Here is a 17,808-nt window from a genome sequence, read left to right as displayed (position 1 = left end):
TTTTTTTATCTGTGTTCAGAAACATTGATTACATTTTAGATCCCATTTAACTAACAGCTAAAATGCCATTTAGCAAATAACAGCCATAACCAATGTCTAAGCAACAAATAGTCTGACGTTTTGAAATGGTTGGACAGGCCCGTCCACAATATATGACAGATTTTAGAAGTGAACCAGCAGGAGATAAGTTCTGCAAGACTGGAGTATTAAGTTCCAATTTCATAAAAATAAAATAAAATGAAGGAAAGAGGAAAGCAGGAATTTCTCTTTTTATCCATTACCTTATTCCCGCTGCAGAACCCAGCCCTCCACTTCCTCCAGGTGAGTCAAGATGGGAGGCGTTACGTAAATGAGATGCTAGAAAACCTGAAGCCATCAAACCCAACGGTGTCCCAGCTGGTTCTGTTGGACACCGCAGGACCATGGAACGCTCCTGAGAAAGAGGTCAGGGGTCAGACAAAGCATTTGTTTTTGTTCAGGATTTTTAATTTTTTTTAGCCCGAGTCACTCACATCATGTGTGACTTTCCGCAGGGCCCATACTGTGTGCGTTCCTTGTACAGTATCATATGATACAACTATAGAGGGCTGGCAGCAGGTGAACACTATCTTCATGTTGGAGTCAGACACATACTGCACACGGGAGCCTTCAAACGGGCCTGTAAAGGCATAAGAAGCCTAATATCAGGTTGGTCAATAAACAGACAGGTGGAAAGAGACCAACAGAAATCTGTGCTATACCTGAAGGTTTGCACACAATTGGCGCAATCTCATCTAAAGGATGCAGGATGCTGAACACTGTTGGAAGAGGTTCTCTGTATAGAAAATACACAGGAATTTAATGAGGAAGCACTAGTTCAGGTTTAAACATCTGCCTTAAGCTTGTATGTCCAAGTGCTGATTGGTTTTATCATCTTACCCAGGAGGATTTGGTTGTGTGTCATTCGCTGCGTTTTTCCTTTCCAGCAAAAGTCCAAACTTGGTCGCCCAGACATTCGAAACCTAAAACAGACAATATGAGACGGATCAGGAACAAAACCGTTCACTCACAAGCTTATAGAAAAATAATGTAAAATAAAATCTAGAAAACAATATGACATTCACATACACGGCATGCAAACATTCATGGACTTTACATTTACATTCACCTGGTTAATTTCAACTGATAAAAAAATATTTTTTTCCCCAATTATTACTTTTTAGCACAGTCTTGGAGAACATTATAAATTTATTTAGTGGTCCAATAAGAAATCTAGCACAAGGAAGCACACCAAGTTGTGTCTCTTCATTTTCTCCCTCACCTGGAAAGGTAGCGGTGAGAGGAAATCTTTACCAGTCACAGTGTGTACGTTAATGCAGCTACTCTGGACAATACACACCATTTGCTCCACTTCTTCGGCTGAAAAAGAAAATAATCAAATTCTTTCAGCATAAATAGACCGTGAACAAAAGTAAAGGAAAATCACGGAAAGGTTAGCCTAGGCCTGTCAAGATAACACATTTTGCTGAAGAATAAATTGTCCCAGAAATTATTGCAATAAACAATAATATTGTAGGGCTGCACAGTGGCGCAGCGCAGTTGGTAGCACTGTTGCCTTGCAGCAAGAAGGTCCTGGGTTCGTAACCTCCTGTGCGTGCGTGGGTTCACTCCGGCTTCCTCCCACAGTCCCAAAAACATGACAGTCAGGTTAATTGGTCTCTCTAAATTCTCTCTAGGTGTGAGTGTGTGTGTGCATGGTTGTTTGTCCTGTCTGTCTCTGTGTTGCCCTGCGACAGACTGGCGACCTGTCCAGGGTGTACCACGCCTCTCGCCCGGAACGTTAGCTGGAGATAGACACCAACACCCCTCCTGACCCCACTAGGGACAAAGGTGTTAGAAAATGGATGGATGGATGGATGAATAATATTGTCACTTTGAGATAATCGTTAGACAGATAATGGCATAATAAGTATACCTTGTCTAAGATCAATTAATAAAGAGAGAGAGAGACATGAGAAAAACAATCATGCAAACAGAAATTATCAAGCTCTTTTTAATCTTTCATGCAATTAATTAATTTATTGCGACAGGTTAGCCTCTTAGTAAAAGCTTAATTTTACTGTACCATCATTGTTGTTCTGAGGAACAGCAAAGTTGCACCATAAAGCCTGCAAGAAGTAGAAGACAGTCAGCTCCAAGTACAGAGAAATCACCATGTTCTATTATGTTAAAAAAAAGATACTTTAGACCAGTTTTGATGAAAACAAACAATGAAAAACATAATTAGCATCAAAATTTTGCAGAAAATGATGAAGCTAAAACACTTTTACACTTTCCTGAAAAATACCAAAAACAGGAATCTTGCTTTTCCTATAACCCACCTGCTGCACTGGGCTGTCCACAGTGAAGGCCTTGTACACACTGGAGGCTTGTGTACGACTGCCCTGGCTCCAAACAGCCATGTTTCCCGCAGTATAAAGTTCTTCCTCAAACTCATCCTCTTTGACTCCTGTGCAACCTTTCCTGAGCTGCCAAGATTCCTGATGATGGAAAGAAGCCACTGCATGTTTAAGATGAAATATATTTTTCAAAGAAAAGCTACGTGCAAAAGCCGTGCCGTCTCACCCTCTCTCTTTCCTGCAGACTGACTTCCTGCAAGGACCCCACCAGCCCAGCAGCACCGTCGGAGGACCAGAGCTCAGAGGCTGGCTGGAGCTCCCTAAGCTGCAGGTTGAAAGCGTTCGGATGGTTCCTGCAGTGCTCGCGGCCAAATGGGACAAACGACTGCAAATCCCCTGCGGCAATCATCGTGGCTGTCTCTTCATACACGACTTCCGACATGAGTTCCAGATTTCAGCATTATTTCTGGGGAGAAACAGTTTGTGGGGGCAAACTTTTTTTAGCTTATTTTTCACAATTACTTGATTTGACCTTATCTGAGGAAGGTTTTGAGATCAAGCTGTTGTTTTTTTATAAGGAACACAATCTCATATTTATTGTAGATCCAGCGCCTGTACACTATCGCTGCAAGATAATGTGATTGTGAAATTATTGCTGAATATTGCAGAACATGTCAACTGCAATTTACCCATAACTGTGCTAAATTCTTGTTCATGTTTCTATGTGACAAACTCACCCCTCTCATTAAACTTTACCATCTTAGTTAGTGAGATTTTTGTACAAAGTTGGCATAATGGACAGTAAGGAATATGCAATTGATCAAATATATTATTGGACGGCAGAGTTTGAATACGTAGCACCTGAGACATTATAATTTAACATATTGTGCAGCTCTACAATACACTTGTATTCATAATAGTCGTAATGTTAGTTTCTTTTCCAGCGAGCTTTATTCAAGTATAAACCACATAAATATCAACTATGAGAATGAAATAGTGAAGTAAATGTTATTTAAAACGAGAGCTTGTGTAATGCTGTGCGATGCCATCTAGCTTTAATCACAACAACGCAAACTATCTCTTCTGATCACATAAATTACCATCTACAAGCAGCACCTATTAACATACAAAAATCATGCGAAGTTCGTGAAAGGGTTGTCATCTTGTGAGCAGTTTCTAAATTTGTATATTCTGATTCTCCGAATAGTTCAATTAATCAGCTAAATTCGACACCAACAGGAAAAATTTGGTAGCATCTCCTTATTCTCTTCTATTTATTATGACAGTGCTTTTTGCTCAATCCTTTTAACGTTTAGTACTAATACGGTCTCGCTTCAAACCCCACCACAAAACCACACAACATACTGAGCTTTAACGAGAAATTCTCCAAAGCAAAGCTCACTGCCTGTCAATTAACTTCTTGGAGGAAAAAAAAAGCTAACAATAGCATGCTAACGCTAAAACATGTTAGAGGTTCAATGGCATCAAAGCTAGATTAGCATGTTAGCTGTGAGTTTACTGCGAGGAGTTTACCCACTTACCAGCTAATAAGGAATAAACAGGCCCTTGTCGCGGTGTCCTCGTCTTTTCTTAGTGTATAGTTGGCTTGGCCACAACGTCTTCAACCGTGCTAACATAAAAACGAGTCGGTTGTGTTGCTCAAAATGTGAATTTGGCTACGACAGGTTTTCAAATGAGCGCGGACATCTTTGCTGTTCTGACAAGCCACTTCCTCCCTGTCTCAGCCAATCAGCAGAGAGAACGGCCGGAGCTGGGAACTGATAGGTGGCTGCGTTAAGGAACTGTCAGGATAGGGCAGCACAAGATTACGTTCATCTTTGAAAGAATGCTGAAAATTGTTCTCTCGATACAAATGGTTAGACTTTTTGAGCTATAAAACCTTTTGTTGTTGAAAGAAGATTTGTAAGTTATGTAAATTGCAAAACGATTTTTACAATGTACGTAAAAATGAGTTTTATTCTGTCTATATTATTGAGTTCATTTGACTACAAATTTCTGTATTTAATCTGCCTTGATTAGACCCTTTAGATACATTTGTTGTTAATTGGATTCATCTGACTATAAGCAGTAGAAATAAATCTCTACAGATAGAGTGATTTAATAATGAGTTTTTGGTCATGAATTTACCAAAAACTCCTAAATTAATTTTCTTCACTCATGAGTGAATTTATAGACTGTAATCCGGCTTTGAGTTTTGTTTTAGGAATAATTCTTTCTGCTTCTCTGAGTGACTTATCAACCCATGTTAATACAGCAGTTGTTTCTTTTAGGATAACGATATTTTCTCCCCATATCATTTTAACAATGTATTTAGTTTTTTTCTAGGTTTTTTTTTGTTTTGTAGATACAAGCATTTAACAGCAAATTACATTAATCTCTTGTTGAAGAATATGAAGGCTGGAAATTCCATTCATGTTTTCACTTTTATGTAACTCAAAAGAAGAACGTGGTACCTTTAAACATCTGGTTTATCTTCCGCAATGTCACACAAAGAAGTTGAATGTTTGACAATTTGTAATCAGAAGAGTACACATCCTCTAGGCCACATGTGTCAAACTCAAGGCCCGGGGGCCAAATCTGGCCCGCCGTAGCTCTTTATGTGCCCCTATAAACTCCAAATTACATCAATAAGTCCTTCCAGTTTTTCACAAATCTGCAAAATTCACACGAAAATCAACAAATCTCCACTTTTTTCTTTCTGATTTTATTGCTATTTTTTCAAAATTGGTCAAAAACATCGAGTTTAAGTGACTGCTGCCTCAGCCTTACTGGATGTCAAGTTACAGTCCATAATAGAAAGTCATATTTAACATCATACGTTAGTGCAAATATAAAGAGTCCTTACAAACATTTCTAAATTGGCACAAAATCTGTAATTTTGATTGCAAAGAAAAAACACACACAAAAAAAATTACAAAATTCTGAAGCAACAGCTATTTATTGATATTTTAACAGTGTAATTGGTTTTATCATTATATCCTGGCACAACTGACCCTTTAAGAACATTCAGATTTTTGACATGGCCCAAAATGAAAATGAGTTTGACACCCCTGCTCTAGAGATAGGATTAGTGTACGTAAACTTTGAACCTTGAAAATGGCATGAAATTTATTTTTTCACAAAATACCCTTCACTATTTGGGCACTTAGTAAAATGTTGGTAATGCTTGCTGATGTAAAGGAGGAAAAGTTGAGTCACATATTTCAAGTCTTATAAATAACATCAATATTTGTCTTTAGACTGTACTGTATTGTGGACTTCTATTTTCTTTTAACACTCATCTCCTTTCTCCTTGAAGATCTAAAGGTGGCTTAAATAAATATATTCACTTAAAATAAAAATAAAACTTTTATCATAGTTTTACCTCAAAATGCTATTTCCATTATATCTAAACACAAAATAAATTTTTATCTCTATACCAATATTCAAATGTATTATCAGCAGGAGTCATTTAACAAGATCATCATTTGGGTAGGAAAGGTAGCATTACCATGACAAATACTATCTAAATTCTTACATTCCTGCTTTTATAATCAGATCTATATGACGAAATTTATTGTGATTTTTTTAGGAGTAAGTTAAGGAAGTTGTCTTAACCAAATTCTTGTGTTTTGAATAAATCAAATTAAAGATAAAATTATTTTACGTTCAGTAAATCCACTGAAACACATAAAGAGTTTTTGAAAACAAAACAGTAAAAATGTCACCAATTTATTAAACTTTTGTATGTCATCATGCCCTACAATACTAATAAAGACACCACATAAAGTCCCTGTCTCTCCCATTATTAATAATTAGGCTGATATTTATGAGGATGGCAGTAAGTAATTACTGGAATATGTCCACAGTGCAGTCACATTAAGATTTTAGCCAAACACACCCGACTCTTAAAACTCTATTTGTGACGCATATATTTACAATTGACGGTAAAATGATGTCCAGAAAAAGGCACATACAGTAGAACACTGAAAACTATTCAATTGCAGCATTAAAAAGCATATTTAGGTCATGAGAAGAAAATCAAATGCAGCCTAAGTTTTCATGCTGTTGAAAGACAAACTACGCAAACTTTTACATCATCGTGCAACACAAAGCGTGATGACAGTCGAAAGCATGGCTGGCTCTGGACATCGACAAGGTATTACACAACTCTGTCAGGTTAGATCAGGGGAGCGCTTTCCAGATGCCAAGCAGAGAAAGAGGGAGACAAAGTGGCAGGATGTTTTATCTATTGAATAAAGTGTTGTTGACTGGCTAAAATCAAAGTGATGAATCAAATGACTGTGGACATTTATTTTCCTTCACTCTGCAAACTGCTGTATTGTTTTCTGTAGACTATGGACAGATTCAGGGCTGGGTAGATTTCACACAACCCGGGTTGAGTTATGGGTTTGACTGCAAAAGAGCTGACTGCATTGAGAAACATGGTCCTGCAAAACTGTGTTATGTTAGAAGACAAACCCTGAGTCAAAGGGTTTGCAAAACATGCAAATCCGATGTATGCGTGTTTTGATGTGGGGTGACTGGAACATGGAAAACCCAAGAGAGGCCTAAATAAGAGTTTAGACCCAGGAAGTCATTGCTGCAGGGCAGCTCTTGTAGCAACAGTTCTACGAAATGCTCAAGAAAATCAAAGAAATCAAGCTTGTAAATGTAATTTTACACAAAATGGATAACATATTACAACTGAATTGTGGGAGCAAAATTCATGGTATAAAATATTGTCTGTTGAATATAGCTAGCACTAGCTCACACTAACTGCTTAGCAACAAAAAGATAATGTTATCATAGATGAACAAATTTGCTCTCTAGTGTGAGTTAAACTCATTAGAGTAACCAAGTGATATTACCATTATTATACTGCACTTTTCTTATCAACTTACCAGAAGTTATTTCATCCTATGGATGAGGCTCAATAAAAGAATTAAAAATATCAATAATAAATAAATAACAGCATCTTTCACAGTGTGGGATATCTTGATTCTATGTTACATGGAACAATGTAAGGTACAGAAATGTTTCTAGGAAAAGTAATTATTAGAGAAATTGTTGCCGTGTTGAGCAAAATTGTCCATTTTCACACTGCTTTTCTATGAAAACAAGCACGTTGAAATTCTATAATTCAAAAACAACCATGAGGGGCGTCTCGTCACGCTCATTTAGCTGAAAAATCCCGGCTGATTGCAATGAGGTCATCCTGCTTTGACAGGCATTCAGGTTTTATTGCTGAAGGGAAGTGCATCTGTGACGCACTGAGGTAGACTCGCACTCTGGTGACTTGATCTCTAAAGCCGGCGGTTTCGACTGCGTCAAAGACCACGCCAGTCTGTCGCAAATCTCGCTCTGGGTGAAAAATGGTGTTTATAAATATGTCAAATTCTCCCACGCAATCCAGTGCAATTCAGTTATCTAGGTGAAACTCATAATATTCTGTTTTCCTCGATTCTGCACCGCAGCAGGTCATTTAGAATCATTTTTGTCAATGTATTAGATTAGACTGTATAATAAGACATTAATGGTTTTTTTTCAAAGGTTTTCTTTGAAGTTCAATACTAGTAATCCACTTAATGATTTAATGCTTATGAATCATTTTACCTGTACTGCTGAAAGAGAAGGATGAGTCTAAGTAGGAGAGAAATAAGTAGTTGGAATTCTCTTAATGATGATAAGCAGGAGAGTTTTCATATGATTTATATTTTTATGGTTATCGGTACTTTAAAAAAATAAAATAAAATCCTGTGACCCCAGAAGAAAATGACCTCTCACGGCACATTTTGACATGTCATTGCAGAAAGGCCCACCTGCAGCTAATGACATTCACAAAGGCTCTGCTGGCTGATAGGTACTTTTCAAACCTACATAAAAGAGAACCACAGACAATGTTTTAGTTTTCAATCAAGTCTTTTGCAAAAGGAGAAAACATAGCAAATCACTTCTCCAAGGTGTTTACCAGGCGTTCTGCCATTCTGCTGCAAAACTTTTCTTTTTATCAGCAGAGAAAGGGAGTGAATGGGAAGTGGGAGAGTGATCTTAACCAGATGGGGGCCTACCCTGATAACAAGGAAGGGATACAGAAACTGTATTTTACACAGAGACAATTAGAAGCAACTAAGGAGTATCTCAGGAAGGCCCCCTAAATAAGCACCTGTGAAAACATGCTTGACATCAAGGAAAGGTTAGTTATGTCTTACACACAGTTTAACAAGTTCCTCTTCTCTGGGGTGAGAACACTAAACCTTAAAATATAAAACAACTAGTGATATAAAACTACTAATGTAAGAAAGATAACAAAACATAATAATTCTAACTCTGGTGCTCAGGTTTGCCGGTGACCCTGCACACACAATGGCAGCGCAGCACAAAAAATTAAATGCGGCCATCACAAAGGTATGAGCTTCACGATGTTGATGAGTTAAAATGTCTGCAGCAAAAGAATGAAGATTTTGAAGAGAGACAGTATCACATCCCTCGATAGATAGATAGATAGATAGATAGATAGATAGATAGATAGACAGATAGATAGATAGATAGATAGATAGATAGATAGATAGATAGATAGATAGATAGATAGATAGATAGATAGATAGATAGATAGATAGATAGATAGATAGATAGATAGATAGATAGATAGATAGATAGATAGATAGATAGATGACATCATTTTCCAACCAGGAAGAACAGCGTAATCCGATTGGTTCCCATAAGAGAGCCAGGCGGCCCCAATGCATTCTAGGTACATTTTTCCAGCTAATCAGAGCTAATGAAGGTAGTGTGAGTGTGTGCTTGTGCAAGTGTGTGTTGCACCAATTACAGTCTCAAGACTGCATGTGGTGCGTAATGGCTGGCTTGGGGTTGAATCCAGACCAAATGTATTTATGTCTTTAGTTAATTTAGGATGCATCGAAGAGCTCCGGAAGGCTAATTGAGCTGTGTAACAGACAAGCACCAAACAATCCCTTCGTTAACGAAACCTCCAGGGAGTGGACCCTTGATGAGTCCGCTGGCTGTGGTTTTGTGTTTAGCGCCAGAGAGAATAATTCTTATGCGTTGATGTTTTTGTCACACTCACGCTACGCACTTCAGTGTATTTTGACTGACATTTTATTTGATAGGCTACCTTTAAATGAAACATACTGGCAAGTAAGGAAAGAAAAAACAATACATGGTTTCTGAAAATGTTTAACATAAATAAAGAGCTTAAAAGTGTGGCATGTGTTTGTTATCAATTTACCTGAGCTGGTACTTTATAAAACAAACTTTTGCTGTGATTACAACTGTGAACGAAAGGTTATTTAACAGTAACATCTCGTATGAATCCAACTGGTTTGAAGCTCAGTGTTATTCCCAGTTTAAATGTAAATGTTAGCAACATGTTTAAGTTTCCAATGAGAGATGAGAGGTCTAAAAAACATTTCCTGGTGCAATTCCCTGATGTGAAGAGATTGTCTAAAGCAAAGTTCTCAAGCAAAAATGTTATGTCCCCTTTACGGTTTGCAGCGAACTGCAAAACTGAAATCTAATGACTTACTTTCAACAGGTGCTACCTTGTTTCCACTGATTTTGAAAGTGCACGTCTCATAGTTGCCACTTTGACATAATTGCACTCATCGGAAGCACCTTCAAAAGGCCCCACAACAAGAGATGTTTTTTTGAAATAAGCTTTTGTGTGCAGAAAACAGAAAACCTTTTATGAAAACATGTGATGATCCTAACTTTGTCATCATTCCATGAAATTTTGAATAATTACACTTTTACTGCTGTCCATATTCGCTTGAATAAAACTAACATGGCCACTGGCTGAGACTCTCCAAGTCATCAGTGAGAAACGGAACTCCAGATAATCTCTGTCATAATCATATCATTTACATTACGGTCCGTTTAACTGGTCATTTCTCTAAATTTCCTCCGGTCCTCTGATTTCTTGTGATCAGTTTCAGCTCTGAATGCAGCTTGCATCCTGTCCAAGTGAATTGGGTTTAAGCATTAGAGAAGTTCAACTGATTCATCAGGGTCATCTCATCAGGTTGGGGATCACGATCAATCATCAATACGAACGGGGTCTGCGTTTAGTGGCAGAGTTGGGTTCACATGGCAGTAGCAGAAAAATAGGCTGACATTTCCGATGATAGTTATTGGTTTATGGAGAAGATAACAGTTCTTCGAATACCAAATATTACTTCTTACTTTCTTAATTGCACGTCTCTGAATAAAAACATAGGAGAACCATCCCACTTTTGGTTCCAAAGGGGGGGGTTACAACACAATAAGGATGTACGCTGCTGAATTATGCCTGTTTTACCTTCTGCTACAGTTAGAGCAATTTCAGCATGAACTTGAATTTTCAAGAGAACATTAAATCTACTATTTTAGTTTTTGTGCTTGCACAGCTGTTTAACAGTTTGCAGACATAATGTTTTTATGGGCCTGCAAGAAAACTTGTGAACGGCTGTTAAAGACTGGAGCGAAAGTTCAACTAAGAGAATGAAAACGACTCTAAACATACGACTAAAACTACTTTTAAATGACCTAATTCATGGCATGATAATGTGCTCGAATGGTCCAGTCAAAGCCAAGACACAAATCCACTCGAGAATTTATGGCACAAGTAGGAAACTGCTGCTTAGACAATATCCATCCAATCAAACTGAGCTCCAGGATTTTTGCAAAGAGGAATAAATGAAAATTTCAGTCGCTGGACACCGAAACACTAGAGCCCTGCATTTGTTATTGCAGTGAAAGGCAGAAAAAGAAAAACAGCAAGAGCAAACACCCTGTGATCCTCTTAAAAAACTTAAATGTACGTATTTATTTATTTTAACTTCTTTGGGGTATTTTTATTTATTTATTTTGTCTTCCACCTCCCTCCATGTCTCAGACATCCATTGCTCCTTCCTCCGGTGCTGCCTCTCTTTTCAAACACTCCTCTCACCGTGTCTCTGAGTGTGTCTTATCTGAGCCGCTGCACTCCATCTGTCTACCTGCCACCTGCACTCAGAGGAGACAGAGATGAGCGAAAGTGGCAGCGAGACCCCAGAGCGTCCCATCAGGCTGCCAGCTGTAATCTGCAATCAGAGTTGTTACTCTGCGGTTCGCTAATTGGATAATGTTGGCCAAAGGAGGCACTCAGCCAGCCAGGGGATTCCCCTCATCACACCCACTGCTGGAAGAGTTGTGATGCAGAGTCTCTTGCTACAAAGACATGCAGATGTAATAGCTGCACCACTAATCTGTTACTTGTCTTTTTCTTTAACATTTTTTAGCCCTACTCTCACATTCTGTAGTGTGTTTTCTTTGTTTCCCTCACTGCCTGGGCTGTCACGGTTCACGGTTGTCAAATTTCCAACTCAACATCACACCAACGAAAGTACCTGAAACAGCCTTGTCTGAAGATGTAGGGTAATTTCTGATGGACTCGAGAAAATATAACCAGAGGGAGACAATATTTTCATTGTGCTACATAACTAAAGTAATAAGTAGCAGTGGCGCCACTAAGTGGGGGGTCAGTGGGGCCGTGACCCTATCTTGAAAAATGCTGGTCCGTCAGAGAATTATATTCATATAGAGTAATCTTCTTCGATGACAAAAATGTAAAACCTAATAAATACATTAATAAATACAAAAATAAATTAATATTTAATGCATGGTGTAGATATAATTAATTATTTTTTCTTCCTTTCTGTTTTTTTAAGCTGTGTCTCTATAATTTTTACTGGCTCGGACTAGCCACCCTTATAAAAATTTTCTGGAGCTGCCACTGATAAGTAGTAAGGAATTCAGCACATATTCATGCTACTCATTCAAAAATAAATAAATAAATAATAATAATAATAATAATAATTCTGGTCTCTGTTTCCAGCGTAGCAAAACAGTAGATAACTTTAGTTACTACTAGAAGTATTAATAACCTTCATGAGTGTGTATATCTTGGTTTAGCTAGATAAACCAAGATATCTAGCTAAATAAATACATTTTTGCAGAGTAAAGCTAGTCTAGTGAAACAAGAATCCTGTACAATTTCTATGCTTTTTGGAATTTTGAATTAGAATTTGGGATTAATTTGAGGTTTTGACTAGTTACAGGGGTTTAAGTGCCATACTCTGGGTACCTCACAGGAGGAAGGTGGAATCGATTCCACAAGACAACTATGCTACCCACTGTAGTGTGCAACACTCACCCGTGTTTTTTTATGATAGCCAGAGAGCCTTAAGACACTTTTCTATACAGTTCCACGTGTTTTCCCATCATTCTCTTTGTATAGATAGTCTGTGTGGGTGCAAAGGTAAAAAAATAAAAAATAAAAAATTCAGTCAGCTCAGCATTAAGGCATCAAGGTTTCTGGGTATTTACTGTATGTGTGTGCTCACTTCCTACACAGTAAGAACAAAGACCATCCTTCCACTGTCTCCAAGCTCTGTCTGCATTGCAAAAATGATGAGACAAACCAGACAATTCAAAGAAATTGAAATTGTCAACCCTTCTAGGCCACCCCTAGATGGGTTGAAACAGTGAACAGTAGGTGTCCCCACAGGGTTTCTGGCTGCTTCAGTCACAGGTGTTGCGTTTACTGCCAGGACTAGCAACAGCATGTGGTGTTGATGTAGTTTGCAAATAAGCATGTGGGACTGCTTGATTTTGACAAACTGTAGTCACTTGTGGCTGTTTCTGGCCACCATTTCTGCAGACTTTAAATCAGCTGCTGTGGTTTTGTTGATGGTGAGATTTCAGCAGACACAAGTATGTATACCTCTTTATCTCTAACAATTGTGGGATTAAGCACAAATGCTTATTTGTCAGCTTATTCTCTTGTAAGATCAGTTTTAAAAAAATAATAACACTGGTTTCCTCTTTCTCTTTCTCTCTCTGTTTAAGGACTGTAACTTTTTACATTCAAAACAATTGAAGAGCCCTTTTTTATTTAGTGATCATATGGGATTTTTTCTGAATAAATTCCCACTGAAGACATATTGACATTTTATTTTTTCCGAATCAGATGCTACTGCAATAAAAATAACATTATTAGGACTTTTTACACATATTTTGTGCAAATAAAACCATCCAGAAAGAAAGAACCATGATATGTTAAGCATTTACCTTTCAGGTTCAATTTAAAGCACTCGATCCACTGAGACCCTTATTTGACTCCGCAATAATAATAATAATAATAGATAGAAACTGCTTTGTAAGAGTTATAAATGTTCTCAAACCAAATTATTTAAAACTAATTACACTCTGCATCAAGCCTGTAGCTAATCAGTGTTCCTGGACGCAAGGATGAAGTCATTTGCTGTGCTCAGTAGACAACACAGTGTGCAAGAACGAAGCCGGGAGAGCCTGAACTTAAGACAAAAGTCTGAGTACGACCAGTTTATTTGAATTCTCTGAGTGAGAACCACCGTCTTACCAAATTTAAAAAGTGCTGTGGTTTCTGGCAGCTCCTTATCAGTAGTAGCAAAAGTGAACGACCCGCTGTTTGTGCTGGGAGCCCAGAACTAATAAAGAGCCCCGACCGTGTCGTCCTGAGCGTGCACATAGTCGAGACGGTCTGATTCACGTCCATAGGAACGTTTTCCTCTGCACATTCCGTCAACATCAACATAATGTGGCTGACATTTCCTCCATCAGCTTCCTTTTCCTGCTGGGATCTGTCTCCAGTCACCGCTGTCAATTAGAGCAGCTCCTTCTCCCTTGGACTTCTGCGTAATCCACTTTTTCTATAAACTGATCACATTAAGGTTTACGTAGTGCCATCATGGCTGCGAAGAGGCCAGATAAGAGGTGGTGGTGGTGGAGGTCATCTGCTGACTAGGAGGATACATAAATATATAAAAGATATAAATCTCTGTGCAGTGATAAATAGGATTTGTAGTCATTATCAGATGCATAACCACAAATGTGAATCAAAATCAATCCTGCTCCTTGGGAAATGTGCGTAAAACAATATTATTTGTTTTTGCTGCAGGGAGCAAAATTTAATGCTGCTGTGCTGTGCTCTCGAAACCAAACACTGTTGATATTTTTTTATTAGCACAAATCCAATGTTGCCTTTCTTATAACTGCAAAACCATTTAAAGCTGCTATCAATCATGTTCATGATTATTGTATACCTTTGCATTGTAAAGTTATACACAGATAATAATTGATCTACTCTATTTGCAGTAACTTATACATAACCGTCTTTAATGTAGTCGAACTGATGCAGAAACTTCTTAAGCCGTTCGATCATATGTCCTTTGAAAATGTTTCTGTACGGGGGAGAAGGGATATGGAACAACATCGGTTTTCTAACGTGGTCATGTTTTATTACCAGTAATTATCCATCAGCTCATGACTTGGAGGTTTTTCAATCCCTGAGAGAATTATTTGCCTCCAAATTGAAATTGTCACTTAAATCCAGTGAAGTGTAGAACTTAAATATTGAAAATATCAGAGCAATTTCATCTTAAATTCTGTTAGCTTTTTTTTGTCCACCCATAACTGCGGCGTTGAAAGGGCAGCTTAAGATGTAAGTAAACGTTTCTATCCATTTCTTCAGGTCAGCAAGTTTTCCCTGATGTTTTCCTGTTTTACTATTATACTTTTCATTCTTCAGTTCATTACTACATATAATTTTTTATTGTCTAAAATAAATTATACTTGCTATACATGCTCATTTTGTCCCTCTAATTCTCTCTTGTTGCTGTTGTTGTTGTTTTTTTCTTCTTTGTTTTGTTTTGTTTTTAATCCATGGAAGAAAGTTGATCTCGTAATTGTTAAACCATTTCTGTGCTTGTTGAACCGTATGTTTTGGATCACTCCCCCTTTCCTGTTGTCCTTTAACAATACGTCCCGTAACGTCTGTGAGTGGTGGCCAGATGAAATGGACTTTTGTGTAACCGTATGCCGTCATATTCAGACCCAAAGGAAACAAAACCCCATAGATCACTGGAAAAAAAGCTGCAGTTTTTCCACATTTCTACTTTGCTACATCAAGAGTCTCTCATCACCCTCTGTATCTCATATGTTTCAGACTGTCATTTTTTCCCCCCAGTGCAGCGATTTAAGATAAATGGTTCAAACTCATTCGGATGGATGGAAAGACGAACAGAAGGACCGATGGATGGACAGACGGCAGGACGTGCGGATGAGGCGCCAGCTGTCGTCACGGCTCTTTCACTGTGCTGCTCCAGCAAAACAAACCGGGCTCATCGAGAACACTGTGGGTGGACTCAGAAACACTTCAGCCCAGCGTGGTGGTTCGTTCGTAAAAGCCCCCAAACAACCTGAAAAATTACAACAACAAAAAAAAATGAAAAGAAAAAAAAAACATCAGTGTCTTTGGGTGTAAAATGCTTAGCCGCATTTATCAGCGGTGGTAATTTCAAAGATTTCCAGAGTCCGCTTTGCTTTGTGAGTAAATGGATGGATGGAGAGGGCAAGGTGAGAGGACTGGAGGATTTTGTTGCCATTGTTGATGAATGAAGTTTTTATGTTTTGAAGAGGCAAGGACATGACAAAGAAATAATTTATTCTTAATAGTGCGTCTGAATATTTAAGTCCCAAATTTTTGTTTGAAATTGATGACATCATCTCCTCCGTTGACAGGTTTTTGATTTTTCAGAAGATGTTCCTTTGTTCTTCTGAAGACTTCTGGATCCTTCTAATGTGCACTGGGAGGCAACACCAGAAATATAGTGATTACAACAAGTTCTACGTTCTGAAGAATGAATGTTTTACTGCATTCGATCTGATACTGTGATATTAAACAGGTGAAATGACAAAACACCTTAGTTCAGAGCAAAGCTGAATTGGACTTAAGCCACATTAATAAAGGATCTTTGCATGCTTTGATTAACTCTAATGATTTTGGCATTTTGGCTTTCAATAAATAAAAAATACTACATTATGTTTTTTAAGGGGCCCCGGAATAAAACAGAAAGATTACACTTAAAAATGTACCAAGTTTCAGTGTTTCTATGTATTTTTTTTAAGAATTTATCCAGCACACAGATTATAACTACCACAATTTTGGTTTTCAGATGCTTCCGTAGGCAGGCTGTGACTTATGTACGCTGTGTCTCCAATATTTTACAGCAATTTTTATCTGTCTTTGTCAGACTTCTATTAATCTGACAAATAGAAGTCTGACGTTCCAATCCAATGTCAACGTCAAATTTATTTATAAGGCACTTTTAAACCAGCTAAAGCTGCACCACTGTGCCGTACAGAAGTCTACAAATACACTATTTCTTATAAAAGACAACAATCATGAATTAACTTACAACAATTACAATCAATCACAATGATTTCGATGCCATAGAATAAAATAAATAAATCCAGACACCAGGAAGTCAGAATAAGTTATTCCAGAATAACTTCAATACAAAGCTTAATGAAGCTTAATGAACCCACAGAACTACACATTATGACAAAGTAAACAGACAACACTGGAGACCAGAGAAAGATACCCCCCAAGAAAGTAATAGTGGTGTAAACAGGATGATCTGACAAGGCTCAATGTAGTCTAGCGGTATTTATACAGGGAAGGGTGATTAGTGGATGAACAACAGCTGAGATGATTAGCAAATGAATAAAATTTGTGATTGCAGCAGGAAATGTTGGTACTGAAGGGCATGACTTAAGCTCATACCCTTCAGTACCAGTAGAAAAAATGAAACTGTCTCTCCTAAATGACGACCATCCTGTCATCTCGTAATGTTGAAGTGTTTTCGTGGAGATAGCCAAACTGCCAGCCTTCCCATATCACCGGATCTGTACAAGATGGCCTATTGTTCCAACCACTGCACTGGAGATGCGAGAGCCACCACTGACCTGGACAATTGCCTCCACCCGAATGATTTCATTTTAGCTCATACCATCATTTCCCATAAACGCTATCACCGGTCTCTGAATTGTAACATTTTCTGACATAGAAATCTGAGGCATGTGGAAGAAATATCGCCAACATCATTTTGAGAACTGGGGACTCTCAAGGTTGTGTGTTCGGTTCGGTGCCAATCATAATGTTGATGTGACAGGGACACGTGTTCATAATCAAGTGGAGAAGACAATGCAACGACCAGTCAAGAGGAGGTAAGGAAATTGTTACAATGGATGGAAAAATAAAAAGTCTTGCTGCTGAAAGTCGTTTAAAAGCCCTAAATGTGGAAGCAAACATTAAGACACATCCAAGCACCCAAAGCTCCCAGCCTGAGCAGACATGCATGTAATGCTGAAACTTAGAACAAAAAAAAAGAGAGATAAAATATCCCTGCAGAGGATGGTGAGGGGAGCTGAGATGCTCTTGATGTTCCTTCTTTCTGTCCTGAGCCACTACATAAAAAATGTAGGTCTTAACCTTCGGGCTGTGGGGGAGGGGGAGGTGAACATTCTGGTGAGTTAACCCGAAGAATAAGTTAATTTCTCCTCGCAA

The 17,808-nt window shown here is 38.2% G+C and overlaps 1 protein-coding gene across 6 annotated transcripts in view; it reads right to left on the bottom strand.

Annotated features, from left to right (window-relative positions):
* anapc1 (anaphase promoting complex subunit 1) overlaps positions 1-4,126 on the bottom strand; it is a 54,156-nt gene extending 50,030 nt beyond the window's left edge. For 5 of the 6 annotated variants that reach the window (XM_032553649.1, XM_032553650.1, XM_032553652.1 and 2 more), the window contains exons 1-9: positions 3,920-4,124; positions 2,605-2,844; positions 2,361-2,519; positions 2,105-2,147; positions 1,301-1,398; positions 919-1,001; positions 741-814; positions 513-658; positions 282-433 (exon numbers count right to left, since the gene is read on the bottom strand). In XM_032553649.1, the coding sequence (XP_032409540.1) occupies positions 282-433; positions 513-658; positions 741-814; positions 919-1,001; positions 1,301-1,398; positions 2,105-2,147; positions 2,361-2,519; positions 2,605-2,820 (971 nt within the window). In that variant the 5' untranslated portion in view covers positions 2,821-2,844; positions 3,920-4,124. Of the gene's footprint in view, positions 1-281; positions 434-512; positions 659-740; positions 815-918; positions 1,002-1,300; positions 1,399-2,104; positions 2,148-2,360; positions 2,520-2,604; positions 2,845-3,919 lie in introns of all 6 variants that reach the window. The other variant, XM_032553654.1, reaches the window with a different exon arrangement.
* Between the last annotated feature and the right edge of the window lie 13,682 nt (positions 4,127-17,808).

The sequence above is a fragment of the Xiphophorus hellerii genome, chromosome 22, assembly GCF_003331165.1.
Source record: "Xiphophorus hellerii strain 12219 chromosome 22, Xiphophorus_hellerii-4.1, whole genome shotgun sequence".
In the NCBI taxonomy this organism is placed as follows: Eukaryota; Metazoa; Chordata; class Actinopteri; order Cyprinodontiformes; family Poeciliidae; genus Xiphophorus; species Xiphophorus hellerii.
Note: the sequence above shows the minus strand (reverse complement) of the source record. Positions and strands in the feature narration are given on the sequence as shown.